Raw genomic sequence first — 13225 nt, 5'->3', positions numbered from 1 at the left:
CTCGACGTCGAATGGCGACATGACGGACGGTGGACGGTAGGTAACAGAAGCTTGAACTTCTGATTGCATATCTCACCGAGTCTAAACGGAACGTACTCTAGACTAGGATGAGCCGTAGCTCTTGCAGATCTTGAGGTGCGGCGGCTTCCCCGGAAGTCGATCGTGGAATCGAACGCAGCCTCTTCAAGTACCTTGTAGATCACGGCAGAACGTGAACGACGGCGCGATTGTGCGTTAATTATGTGAGTGCGGTATCGAGAGGTTTCTCCGAGCGATAAAGTGTGCGGGGACATCTTTTATCGTGTCATGTTCTATCACGAGTACGAGAAACGGCTGGTGAAGCCGGTGGTAGTCGGCGATGGCTCGTCGCCGACGACGGGTACGACGCTGTTACCCAGTCCTGTCGCCACCTATTCACCCATCTATTTTTCACCTACGAAGACGTCGGCCTGCAACAACAGCTATGATCGTTTCATACCCACTCGTTCAGGTAACAACTGGCAGACTACGTTCTCCATGATTAGCGAGAACGGCCGAGGCGGCCTAGTGGCAAAGAAGACACGGGAGAACGGTGAGGGCAGTCGCGATGGAATCGCGTACTCTTGCCTGCTCAAGAACGAGTTACTAGGAGCGAGCATAGAAGATGTCAAAGGCCAATGCGAGGAGCGCAGAGTGCTATCGCCGTTGGTGACCAAGAATCTCTTCAAGTATACCACACCCACGAAGGATCGGACGCTATTGGATCAGAGTTCGCCTTACTCTCTGTCGCCTCTTAGTGCTAAAAGTCAGAAGCTACTGAGGTCACCTAGGAAAGCAACCAGGAAGATTTCGAGAATACCTTTCAAGGTACTGGATGCTCCAGAATTACAGGACGACTTTTATCTCAATCTGGTCGATTGGTCCTCTCAAAATGTTCTCAGTGTTGGTCTAGGAAGCTGTGTATATCTATGGTCAGCGTGCACCAGTCAGGTGACGAGACTGTGTGATCTATCTAGCGATGGCAACAGTGTTACCTCCGTCGCCTGGAACGAGCGAGGCAATTTGGTGGCGGTAGGTACACATATGGGCTACATACAAGTGTGGGATGTAGCGGTGAATAAGCAGGTGAGCAAGCTGCAGGGTCACAGTGCTCGAGTTGGAGCTTTAGCGTGGAACGGAGAGGTTCTTTCGTCCGGTAGCAGGGATCGGTTGATACTGCAGAGGGACGTCAGGACTCCGTGCGTTGTTGGCGAACGACGACTCGGTGCTCATCGACAGGAGGTGTGCGGTCTTAAATGGTCACCGGACAATCAATACCTAGCGTCTGGTGGCAATGACAACCGGCTCTACGTGTGGAATCTTCACTCCTTGTCACCCATTCAGACGTACACCGAACACTTGGCAGCGGTTAAAGCGATCGCCTGGTCGCCCCATCATCATGGTCTGTTGGCGTCCGGCGGTGGCACCGCAGATCGTTGCATCCGCTTCTGGAACACGTTGACCGGTCAGCCGATGCAGTGCGTCGACACTGGCTCGCAGGTCTGCAACTTGGCATGGAGTAAGCACAGCTCCGAGCTGGTCAGCACGCACGGTTACTCGCAGAATCAGATCCTCGTGTGGAAGTATCCGAGTCTCACACAAGTGGCTAAACTCACCGGTCACTCGTACCGAGTGCTATATCTGGCGATGTCGCCGGACGGTGAGGCGATCGTCACCGGTGCGGGCGACGAGACTTTACGTTTCTGGAATGTCTTTAGTAAAGCGCGCAGTCAGAAGGAGAACAAATCCGTGTTGAATCTATTCACGAGCATCCGGTAAATTGTAGTCGGACGATGACCATCGTAACGAAGTATTGCCAATTGACGTCGTCTTATGTATTTTGTACATATACATACATAACATATATACATAACATACACGCACACATGAATAAATATGTAATATTCTCTATAAAAGAATTATATACATATATATATCTAGGAATATATATATAATGACGTTAATATTAGACAGAGGATAAAGAGAGATTGGAGAGACCTATATAAAAATAAGAATTACGCGGTGTTCCCAACGTATAAGATAAGTTTGCGGATTCTTCGTGCAGCTTACAATATGCGTTGAATACTTGTGTGCAATACCCGTCGTTATTCTCCGGTAGAGGATGTATAAATTGTATGCCTTCACAAAGAAAAAAAAAATGTATCCATTCCGGAGATTATCGTTACGAGACGCTTCATATTTTTTATGCACTTTATATACACTTATTTTTATACTATCGCTACATTATAGAATTGTGAATATATTTGTGCACAGAGCATCCTGGAAAGTGTAATTTTAATTAGGACAAATCTGATGTCGATTTTTTTTGTTAACCGGATTAAAATATTTTAAAATTGTAAGAATATTTTATAATTGAGCTCTCTCTTACTATTTAATATAACAAAGTAATTTTTTTATTTTTGTTATTCTAACTCTGATTTTATATATTATTTTATTTAGAGAGAGATATACTCAAATTTTGATTTTGTTTTTTTGCTTAACGAGGCAGTTAATCACAATCAGGAAACTTTCTTTAATAAAAATCGATTTCAAATTCGTCATCAAATTTAATCAAGTCATTCTAGGACACTCTGTTTAAGTTTGGGTATATTCTATATGTCCTAAAAAAGATGGATCCAAACTACAATGAACTATGAATAGAAATGTGTGCTGTTTTCTCGCACTATTCGGACACGTAATTAAAAATTAAAATAATGAATTATTTTATTTACTAAAGAGAATGAGATAAGATATATAAGACCGTAGATATCATTTCTATTATATATAAAATCGTATACGAAAATAGATTATACATAGGAGAAACATTGTAAATTGTAAGTTGTCATTATCTATGTAAAAATGTACCTGAATGTGTATAAGGGGCATAATATTTCGTGAAATTTATAATATATATTACAATAAGACAAAAAAAAGAGGTAAAAGAAGAGAAATCAACTTGCGCGCTATTAATATAATACGAATCAAAGTCCACTAGTCAAATCTTTTTCGGACTCGATATAAATTTATTGATATATTTTCTTTAAATAATTATTTACAGATGAAATTCCCTTTTATACGCGCAACATCATTCTCTAAGTTATAAGATTATTTTTTTTCCAAAATCAACACATGTTTAAACATATCAAAGTGTATTAAATCTTTTCATTTATATATATTTTCAAATAGCAATATTTTATCTATCAATCAATTCTTATTGTAATTACACATATCTGATAGAAATGATATTGTTTGCGGTCTTAGCAAATGTGAGAATTATTTAAATGTTTGATAAAGAAGCATTTTGTGTTTCAAAAAGATATACTTTCTTTTTGTGCAAAATGTGTGAACTCTAGTATGTATTGATGTCCAGACATGGAAATTTATTAAATCTATGATGTATTATTATAAATGCAGTTGTGCATGCATCAAGATCTAATAAATAAAAAAAAAATCAGATATTTATAGAAAATGTATAGAAAAGATATATAAAGTAGAATATATATTGCTTTCGGCAAATTATATGCATAAATATCTATTATTGTACAATATTGGTTTCTGATTCATTGAGTGCAATGTGTTCTTATAGAAAACATTTTATCATTTCTTATTCTGCAAGTCACAGAAATGCAATCGTGCTAATTATGCTAATCGTGCTATAAAAATATTTCTTACATTTATAGGCTTATATTCTAATGCAAGATATTTAGCTGGTTAGAGAGTTTTGTAAATCTATCATTAATTCTTAATGACACAGTTACAAGCGAAATCTATCGTATATATAATAATCACACTTGTGTACAATCTAATTATAATTCTTTTCAGAAAAATATAAAATTGCGAAATAAAGTATATATATACAATTAATATATATACAAAACATAATTATACTTTCAAAGTTATTGCGTAACTATTGTATAATTGCTTGCAAGTCAGATAAATAAATGTTAGAATAAAGTATTCAATAGACTTTCATAGATATATTTGAATATAAGATATATTTGAATATAGGATAAAATAAAGTGATTCTGTTATAAAAACCTTTTAGTCTAATGAAAAGTGAGCATGTGAAAAATTAAAATTATATGATAATTAAATATAAATAGAAATATATATTATATTAAACAAAACAGCTAATCTTAGAATTTCAAGCTAATTTAATTTTATAGTTATAAACTTTGCATATTTTATCATTCATTTACAAAAAATTATCTATTTTAAATTTTCTAAGAAGAATGTATATAAAAATTATATTTATATGCATTAATGTATTTATTAAAATTATATAATATTTTACATAAAACAATTTTTTAATATATATGGGAAATACATATATAGATCAAGTCTATTATTCTGCTTGAATTTTATTTCATTTATTATTTTACAAAGCAACTGTCAAGAAAAATATTAAAAATTTTTTTTTAAGTAAGCAGGTTGAACAAATATTTTATTCATCTTCCAACTTTTTCTTTTTGTCTTTCTTCCTTTTCTTCTTTTTTTGTCCTGTAAGTAGAAATTTATATCATACGTTTTTATTTAATATTATTAATATGTATTATGATTTGCAGATTAATATGCATTATGATTTTTTGTATAATTTATACAAATCAGAGCTAGTTTGTCATAAGTTGCGTAAGTAAAAGAATTTTATGTTAGCATGTGTTTCATTATAAATGCAAAAATATGTATTGAAAATCTATTTTGAAAAAACTGCAAAAAATGCAGTTATTGTTATCTATTAATGGAAAATTTTTAAAAATGTTAAATATTTTTGAAAACTTTACAATTGTTTTTAGTAAAATCATATTTAAATCATCTAGTAGCAAAATTAGAATATTTAACAGAAAAATATTATATACATGTATCTAAAATACGATTATTCAATTCTCATTTTACCAAATTTTTGCGCTTACCTTCATTATTTTCAGAAGGTTCAACTTTGATTGAAATGTCTGTTTCTATAGTTTCTTCAGTTTTTATAGGTGCTGCTTCTACTGTTTCGACTGATTTCTGCATCTTTTTCTTCTTCTTTTTCTTTGATACATTTAATGTATCCGCTTCAATTTGTACTTCTTGTATACCAGAAGATTCACCTACATCTTCTGTTTTGATCTGTTTGGAATCTGTACTATGTTTTTTCTTTTTTTTCGGTGGACTATGAAGCTCTTCATCATCTTCCAGTTCAAATTCTGCACTAGGTTTTTTCTTTTTTTTCGATGACGCATCCATTTCCGTTTTTATTTCTACCTCTTTTTGCATATTAGAGGCTTCTTCTGTTTCTTCTGTTATGGACTCTAAACTATTTTTCTTTTTCTTCTTTTTCTTGGGTTCTTCTTCGCTCTCCTTTGTATCAATCTCTTCAATCAATGGCCTCTTATTCGGTAGAGTCGAATCGACGGATGCTGAGTACTGCATATATTCATTTTTGCTGTGATACTTCTCAAACTTTGCCTTCGCTTTAGCAGTGCCGCTGATTCGGCGTATATTACCAGCCTCGAGTTGTTTTAATCGTGCCTCTAGATTTGCTTTGTGTTGTGCGCCGAGATCATTCCAATATTCATTTTGGTCATTAGGGTTTACTGTTAGAAATGCATCGAATCTGGTTGCTAAGGCAGCTTTCGCAGCTAACATTCTAGATATTTTGCCTTTATTCTTATTTGACGATTGTCCGACGAGTTGTGAATGATAAATCAAGCCATATTTAGGAGTATTTTTTTTCGATTTGAGTGCACGGAATAGCGCTTTCTCCGCACCGAGAATCTGCAAAGTGGACGCCGGATGTTTGGCGAGACTCGTCAAAGAGCCGGCTTTCGATATTAGACGTGCGCCGACCAGTTCGCCGACGAGAATAGACAGGTTCGGCGCCAACGCATTCATCCTGGCAGTCAGATAGTCACTCAAACTGGCTCGATACTGGTGGAGTTCAATTATCTCTTTGCATAAGTATTGCATATGTTCGGCGTCGTATTCTGAAATCTCTGAGCCCATCGAGGTCTCTGCAGCTTTTTTCACCTCCTTTTCAATCTCTTCTGGTAGGATATCCGACAAATCAGTCGAGATGGCGTTCTCCCGTTGGCCAATGGTCCGCATTGTTTGCACATACAACATGTTGTCAGTTACAATTTTGCCCAGCTCGGGAAAATGCCAACCGTACCATTCGCGTGCTCGCATTATATAATTATTAAGTTCCTTGTCCAGATCGTCGAGCAAGCATACTGCCTGTATTACCATAGTGTCGATCTTATCAGGTGAAAACTTTAGTTTGTACCTGGAAAGACTGTGTGCTAAGCCCAATGCCATGGCCGACATTTCCCTCCTGGTTACTCCAGTGATCAAACTGTCCATCTGATTTCTGATACATCTCATCAACTCTTGTATTGCTGTATTACTGACGCAAGACAATTGTAGTTTGTCCCTAATAACACAGCCCAGTTTTGCATCGGAAACTGCCAATTGTTCATGGACTTCAGTGCAGCTGAATTTTAGCGTTTTCTTTAGAGACTTAGATAATTTACTTTCCACAAGCGCTGTTGTAGCAGCTAGCGCTTCAGTAGTATCTTCAAATTTGTGAAAGTGTTTTAATTTTATTCTGTAAAATGTAAAAAATGAAGACATTTAAATTAAGACATCCAGCAAAGTAATTATTTTGTCAAAAAAGTTGATAAATAGTTACATTTTACTGGCATCTTCAGGAGTTTCAAAGTCTTTATAAAGATTTTCTGATTCGGTGAGTTTATTTTCATCCAGCAGCTATAACAGAAATAGTGAATTAAAAACTTTATGAAACATCAAATAATTTTGCCACAAAGTACATATACAATCAAACTCAAAAGAAATGTTAGTATGAGCCATATATACATATAATACTAATATATTATAATCTAAGTTAAATATTTATTTATACAAGAATACATGAAAGCATTTTTGACTCTGCTTTATCTTCTTCAAGTAAATTTATATATGTTTATAACTTCAAATAAAAACAACTTAAAGCAAGATTGTCAAAAGATTTCATGTATTTTTCGTAGGAGATTCGCATTTAACGCGTGCTATTTGGTTTGTTCTATTTTTAATTAATGGAATTTTGAAAAATCTATAAGGCGTGAGTAACGGTAACAAATTACCTTTATAAAATATCTACAACTATTAAAACCGATCAAATAAACCGGTTAAATTAAGCGATTTTATAAAATAATTTCCCAAGAGAATTTCCTAGAGATCTATAGAGAATATCCAGGATTGAAAAGTAAAACAGTGAAACATGACTGCCACGTGCATTGTTTAGGTTAGAAGCGCGTTCACGCTTTTTAACAAAGATGATTTACCTTGAAGATCGCGTACCCCGCCGGGGTCTCGAATAGCACCAACATGATCGTTATTGTGACTCGTTTTTTTTTTTATACAATTAACGATCTAATCGACTTTAATTAAATCATTTAATTAAATCAATTCTAATTCTAATTGATAGATTTCCATTTTCCACTCAGGCGGGATGAAGACACGAGAGAAAAATCTTCCTGGCTTGAACTTCGAATTAGAAATGAATGGAGAATGGAAACTATGGAAAGATGAACTGATGAGCCTTTAAGGCCATTGCACATTAAAAAATTTTAGTCGTAATCTTAAAGCCGTAAGTAAATCAACCAATCACAGATTTATTATATTTTAAAATGTTTGATTGTGATTGGTCAATTTTCTTACGGCCTTATGATTACGACTAAAATTTTTAACGTGCAATGGCCTTTATAGATATAAAATACATAGACGGAAGTGTTCCGAAGTTCCTTTTTTCGCGCATGCGCAACACATGTAATGTTAGTTAGTCTGTCTATGTCTGTCTGCCTATTGACCATTCGCTTGATTGACCAATCAATACGAAAAAAGAAAAAAAGATATACTTGCCTCTCTAAGTTATCTTTATTAAACATGGTACAAGCCTAACTGGTGTTAAAGAGATTTAAAGCAGTTGCTTTTTAAAAGGTAATTATGTAATTTGAATAAATACTTATCACGTTTATATATATGATAATAAATACTTTTTCGTAATGTAATATTACGATATATTTTTTTATTTTTGATATATTTCTGCTGATTTGCAAAATCAACAGTGTTGCAAAAATTAACCTCTGTATTATAAAGAAAAAACATATGTAATTAAAAATAAAATATAATCATTGAAAATTGTACATACTATGAAGTATTAAATTATCATTAGAATTTTTTATTAGTAAACACATGATATCAATCATGTTTAGCATAATCCTTATTAATCAAATAAAAGAAAGAACTTAATAAATAGTCAATAATTCTTTATAGTATTTATAATATATATAAAATGAGATATGGACACATATTTTCTGCAGATGGGAGGTCACAAGGGCCAACCGTATCAAATACCGAGTCCCGATGTTTATAAAATAGAGGATGTACCAGAATTAAAACGTGTTCAAGAAGAGTTAGCCAAGAGGGGTCTGAAGGATCCTTGGTTGAGAAATCATGTGTGGCGCTACCAAAGTACTCAATCACCATTTATGCGTGGTCTAGTATGTTTAACTAGAGGTTGGAAACTTGGTGTACCAGCATTTCTGATAACCATAGCTGTTGAACAATATTTGGGGATTGACTACTCAGGTCATGGACATCATCATGATGATGGTCATCATTAATATTCAGTTTCTATATTAATGTGATATGGAATAGTAGAAATATCATTGTAAAGGTATGTTAGAGCTATGCAAATAAATCGTGAAAATAATATTAAACATGTGCTAGCTGATATTTGTTTGAATAAGCAATATTGTTTATATAATCTTTATGATTACATTAAGAATCTTTTATCTAGTAATGATTTGTTGCACAAATTTCTCTTAACATTACATCTGATAACTATCAGGAATAGTTGCGATACAAGAACTGTCGTTATACAGGCAAAACTGTAAGAATTATACATTGCCAAAAAGAAGGCAAATACAGTAATCTCGAATGTTGCCAGTAGCCATTCGTTTCCATAAAGTATCACTTTGTTGAAAGAATAATTGTTATCTGCAATAAAATTATCTTTGAAAATAATAATTATATTTATTTTTTTATTATCAGGAACTGTGATAATTTGTATTACCAATATAGAAAACGGATTTATCTTTGGCATTCACGAAAAGAATGTCACATAGTTTCTCTAGTATATGTTGTTCTTTGATTATATAATCCTCATTTTTCGAATAATGATCAAGAAATTGCATTAGGAATAATCTTACTTTTGACCTCGTTTCCGATAATTCTTTCCAACTTTTAGAAGGTGAATTACTTCCTTTTAAAGTTCCTATGCTTCCCTGTGAAAAAATTTTAATATGTATTAAATGTATACTAATTATTTGCAAACTGCATAACGTTCTTGCTTTAAAAATATAACGACATAAAAATTTTTAAATCGTTAATTTTGTTATATCTTTTTTTTTTTGTAATAGTACATTGTATAACGATTTCGTACATTATCCTTTTGTTTCATGAGTTGATCGTACAAAGATTTAAATGACTGGGTCAACGATATTATAAAAGTCTGATCGGTTGTACCCGGTACCAGACCTCTGTGTGCACACAAGTTATCTTCCTCCTTTTTTAGATTGCTTATCAGAGTAGGAAGATCAGTGTCCGCGTATCCATGTACTGATCTATCATAAAGTAATAAATATTTATTATATCTTTCATCATGTTTCATTTTGCAAAACGTCATTTTCTTTAAATTACCTTCCATGGATGTAAAAACCGTAATAATTGTGCGCCAAGACGAACACGCTAATGTTTGCGACCGAACATAGATCTACAAACTTTTGCAGTCTGTTTTTGATATATCTTTCGTAAAACGTAACGCGGATTAACCATTGTGCGAAATATGCGAATGCGTACACAAATGTGCAAATGGCATATTGTAAGATAAAATTATTGTCCGCTTCGGAAGATTTATTCACGACGGTCAACTCCGGTACCGCCAGCATCCACGATTCCAAGTCGAATATCTAAAATAATACATGAATACATCAATCCTCGAATCTTTTATATGACAAATGTTGTTTTACGTTTATATTTCAGACCTGTAAAATACACAGGGTATAAATCGATTGCAACGCCACATTTATTTTTCTTCTGGTTTGCAATTTGCACCATTCGTTCGCGACGAAATATGTTCTCCAAACGCTGATCGGAAAATTATGTAAATAACTGTGCTCGGTTGTCTCCTGCAAGGGAGATCGCGCGAATGAGCAGACGGAAGAGAAATCCGGTGTGTATTTCTCAATCGAAGAAGACTTGGATATCTTATTCGGGCTTGTGTTTTTGTTCGTTTTATGCGATCTTCTCTTTCGCTTGGACGCGATTATATCTGACGTTATTCTCAAGGATTTGTCTTCGTTCCTCGGAAATCTGTTAGAGTACAATTTCCGTAAAGAGGTATGCGGAGAATCATACTTTGATTCATTGTGTATTGTTCTCGGTTGCTCCCAATCGATGAAAAATATGCTTAAACCCCAATGTTGATAAACAAATCCCATCATTTCTATAATCTAAGTTTAAAAAAAAATCGCGGATTAATATTATAAAAATATTATTATAAACATTTTATTAAACTCTTTATTTCTATGCATATGTAGAATAGCAGAATGTTATTTTCTTTATCAATTTCACATATATAAAGTATCGCGTTACTTACTTTAAAACTGAACGCTATAGTAATGTATGTTTGGATTTTTTTCTCACTATCTTCATCGGGGAGTAGAATATACGGTACAGTTTGGCCTTTATAAAAGACAAATAGATACACGCACACGCTGATACATACGAAAGTAATCATATTTCCAATCGCGCCCATAGCGTAGATCAAGAACCATAATAAAACTGCTATACTGAGATTGCCATTATAATTCCACTTATAATAATTCCACGCTCTGATACTGGAAAATATCAAAGCTATTCCTGTCAGCACTCCAACAGCTATCTAAAAATATATATATATATATATATATATATATATATATATATTTTTAATATGAAAAGGGAGAACAAGATATAAAACAATGCATGTAATATTTCTGTAACAGCTGTAATTTTTTTATACCTCAACATTATAGTCTATATCGTTATCTTTTAATATAAATGTAACTTTGTAATCTATTGTAACATCGAAGTTGTTGAGGAGATCTCGATGTGTTAACTCATCATATTCCACGATCAAAAAAGGCGCAAAGATTTTGCCATGGTCTTTTTCATTTTGAACGTTCACTCTGAAAATAGAATTTTTGTTATTTTTTGATTGTTTGTAGAAAGCATTTTCTGTAAAAATCACTTACAAAATAGTCAGAGATTTCATGTATCGAAGCACGGAAAGCTCTGACGCTTTCGTGAATCTACTGTTCATAAATATTGGTACAGCTTTGAAACCGCTTACATTGTCGACTAAAAAAAACTTTCGCACCAACTGCTGGCGTAAAACTTCCTTAATATTCTGCAAATATAAAACCTTTGATTATTATAATAATTACATATACCTACTCGTATAATGTAATGCACATAATGTTACCTGATCCGCCGATTTAACGGTCACAGGCAATGCATGTATAAAAGATTTATTGTCCTCTCTAAATATCAAATAAGGAGACAGAAATTCTATTTGTGCGTTTAATAATTCAGCAGCGGTGGTCTTGCATTTCTTCTTGAAATTTACACCAAATCTCACGTTTCTCAAAAATTGACACGGCAGAGTCGGCCTGCCCATAGATAAGAATTCGCCATTCAACGCAAATCTTGCAATTGCGAAATCCAGGATACTGCTCTACAAATGTACAATAAAATTCAAGATATATATACATCGTAAAATATATGCACATATTCTTTGCACATATCCTACATTATCTCCTTTTCTGAGGCTGTATCTCTCGGATATTTTCGTGTTGTTCATTATGGCTATAGTGTTCTGTTTACTATAAAACAACCATACAGGCGCCATAGGTGTATGCATAAAAAATATGCAAGCTATACCGTCACTGTAAAGAGTCAAGGCGCATATATTTGACAAGTGTTCACATGCCCTTTTATCCTTTTTCTTACAAAAAAAAAAAATTATTAATATTAAATATTATAAAATTATATATATTATTATTGTAAATATAATATTTTAATTATGTTCAATATAATCATTATTATCATTTTAATATTTTTAAAAAAGACTTTGAATCTCTTATATATGGTGTATATCGTGTACCTTGCAGAGGTGCACTGCTATTTGCAATTCGCGTCTTAAATAGTAACTATCTACGCTTTCACTTCGAAATTTCATCAAGTATGTGCTTCGGATATCTGGCCAGTCAGCGACGTCATCCTTATGTAGACAATAATTTCGTAATCTCACGTGTGTTGCGCTTGGACATACGCAATTAATGTGACCGTTATATTCGCGGCTGTCGCACGGCAAACATTTGGAACAGTCGGGAGATGGATACGTACCTTTGACGCATGTTACACAAAGTACAGTATCCAGCAGCACGCCGTTAATATTTCTGTCCACTGCAAATAATAGGAGAAAAAGTATAAAATTCATTTGATAGGTGAATAAATAATAATATAGCAATTAGAAAAAACGTTAAAATTGTTAAAATTACATTTTATTTGATTCGAAGAACAGTTGCATGTTGCATTTGCACGCAGAATGCAGTCTCCCCCATCGGTGATCACGGTCATGTTAGGACCGCAGGTGGTGCAAAGAGGGTTGCCGTTCTCTCTCTCGAAACCGATCGTTTTGCTGGACTTGTCGCACACACATCGCAAGCCTAATAGAAAAAAAAACGCGCGTGGAAATTAAATGATAAATATATAATAACCACGAGAAAATTAATGAACTTACGATTCGCGGCTGGTTCGAGATTCTTGCCGGGGTCGCATCGCGAGCAGGATAAGGAAACAGTATCGAAATACTCGTCGTACTTACACGAACTCGGTTCCCAGTACTCGAGTACCTCATTATTCGCATTGAAAGCATTCGCGAACGTCGAGAAAACGATCGCAAATAACGTCAGATGACGATTAAGGCTACTACGTTGGGTGAAATTCATATTTGTTTGCCATGTGGTCACCATGCCGACGTATCGGTCACCCGTTATGCGTCGGTTCCCTACCGGGGAACTCTTCAGCTACACGGCCGCAAATCCGAATTACTACCAGGAGA

The 13225-nt window shown here is 34.3% G+C and overlaps 5 protein-coding genes across 7 annotated transcripts in view; 3 read left to right on the top strand and 2 right to left on the bottom strand.

The window, feature by feature from the left end:
* The window catches only part of LOC126853850 (probable small nuclear ribonucleoprotein Sm D1), a 205528-nt gene that overhangs the window by 173454 nt on the left and 18849 nt on the right, over nt 1–13225 (top strand). The window lies entirely within an intron of this gene.
* On the top strand, nt 15–4126 carry LOC126853838 (fizzy-related protein homolog). The gene has a single exon (XM_050599891.1). It carries the CDS (start codon nt 307–309, stop codon nt 1795–1797), a length of 1491 nt encoding a protein of 496 aa, XP_050455848.1. The 5' UTR covers nt 15–306; the 3' UTR covers nt 1798–4126.
* Nucleotides 4364–7550, bottom strand: LOC126853835 (nucleolar protein 58). The gene is made up of 4 exons (XM_050599888.1): nt 7341–7550; nt 6689–6765; nt 4929–6604; nt 4364–4518 (listed from the first exon to the last, which is right to left on the bottom strand). Exons 1-4 carry the CDS (start codon nt 7383–7385, stop codon nt 4463–4465), a joined length of 1854 nt encoding a protein of 617 aa, XP_050455845.1. The 5' UTR covers nt 7386–7550; the 3' UTR covers nt 4364–4462.
* LOC126853852 (NADH dehydrogenase [ubiquinone] 1 beta subcomplex subunit 3) lies at nt 7860–9087 on the top strand. Of its 2 annotated transcripts, XR_007688031.1 has the most exons (3): nt 7860–7995; nt 8379–8734; nt 8909–9087. XR_007688031.1 is itself a non-coding variant. In XM_050599924.1 (2 exons), exon 2 carries the CDS (start codon nt 8379–8381, stop codon nt 8679–8681), a length of 303 nt encoding a protein of 100 aa, XP_050455881.1. In that variant the 5' UTR covers nt 7860–7995; the 3' UTR covers nt 8682–8777. The 2 variants fall into 2 exon arrangements, 1 of the variants encoding a protein (XP_050455881.1); XM_050599924.1 differs by lacking the exon at nt 8909–9087 and having other exon boundaries at nt 8379–8777.
* On the bottom strand, nt 8808–13212 carry LOC126853828 (meckelin). The gene is made up of 13 exons (XM_050599879.1): nt 12905–13212; nt 12663–12830; nt 12266–12567; nt 11912–12106; nt 11585–11836; nt 11355–11509; nt 11123–11288; nt 10718–11002; nt 10104–10571; nt 9760–10028; nt 9503–9683; nt 9134–9344; nt 8808–9057 (listed from the first exon to the last, which is right to left on the bottom strand). Exons 1-13 carry the CDS (start codon nt 13134–13136, stop codon nt 8834–8836), a joined length of 3108 nt encoding a protein of 1035 aa, XP_050455836.1. The 5' UTR covers nt 13137–13212; the 3' UTR covers nt 8808–8833.

Source organism: Cataglyphis hispanica, chromosome 13 (assembly GCF_021464435.1).
Source record: "Cataglyphis hispanica isolate Lineage 1 chromosome 13, ULB_Chis1_1.0, whole genome shotgun sequence".
Classification (NCBI taxonomy): domain Eukaryota; kingdom Metazoa; phylum Arthropoda; class Insecta; order Hymenoptera; family Formicidae; genus Cataglyphis; species Cataglyphis hispanica.
Note: the sequence above shows the minus strand (reverse complement) of the source record. Positions and strands in the feature narration are given on the sequence as shown.

Excerpts from the sequence above, each read along its gene's own strand:
- LOC126853838 (XM_050599891.1), top strand. The coding sequence starts at position 307 with ATGTTCTATCACGAGTACGAGAAACGGCTGGTGAAGCCGGTGGTAGTC.
- LOC126853835 (XM_050599888.1), bottom strand. The coding sequence starts at position 7,385 with ATGTTGGTGCTATTCGAGACCCCGGCGGGGTACGCGATCTTCAAG. Across the intron at positions 6,766-7,340 it reads CGGGGTACGCGATCTTCAAG|CTGCTGGATGAAAATAAACT; the intron begins GTAAATCATCTT and ends TTTCTGTTATAG. Across the intron at positions 4,519-4,928 it reads ACCTTCTGAAAATAATGAAG|GACAAAAAAAGAAGAAAAGG; the intron begins GTAAGCGCAAAA and ends TTCTACTTACAG.
- LOC126853852 (XM_050599924.1), top strand. The coding sequence starts at position 8,379 with ATGGGAGGTCACAAGGGCCAACCGTATCAAATACCGAGTCCCGATGTT.
- LOC126853828 (XM_050599879.1), bottom strand. The coding sequence starts at position 13,136 with ATGGTGACCACATGGCAAACAAATATGAATTTCACCCAACGTAGTAGC. Across the intron at positions 11,510-11,584 it reads CCGTTAAATCGGCGGATCAG|AATATTAAGGAAGTTTTACG; the intron begins GTAACATTATGT and ends TTATATTTGCAG. Across the intron at positions 9,684-9,759 it reads GGTTTTTACATCCATGGAAG|ATCAGTACATGGATACGCGG; the intron begins GTAATTTAAAGA and ends ACTTTATGATAG.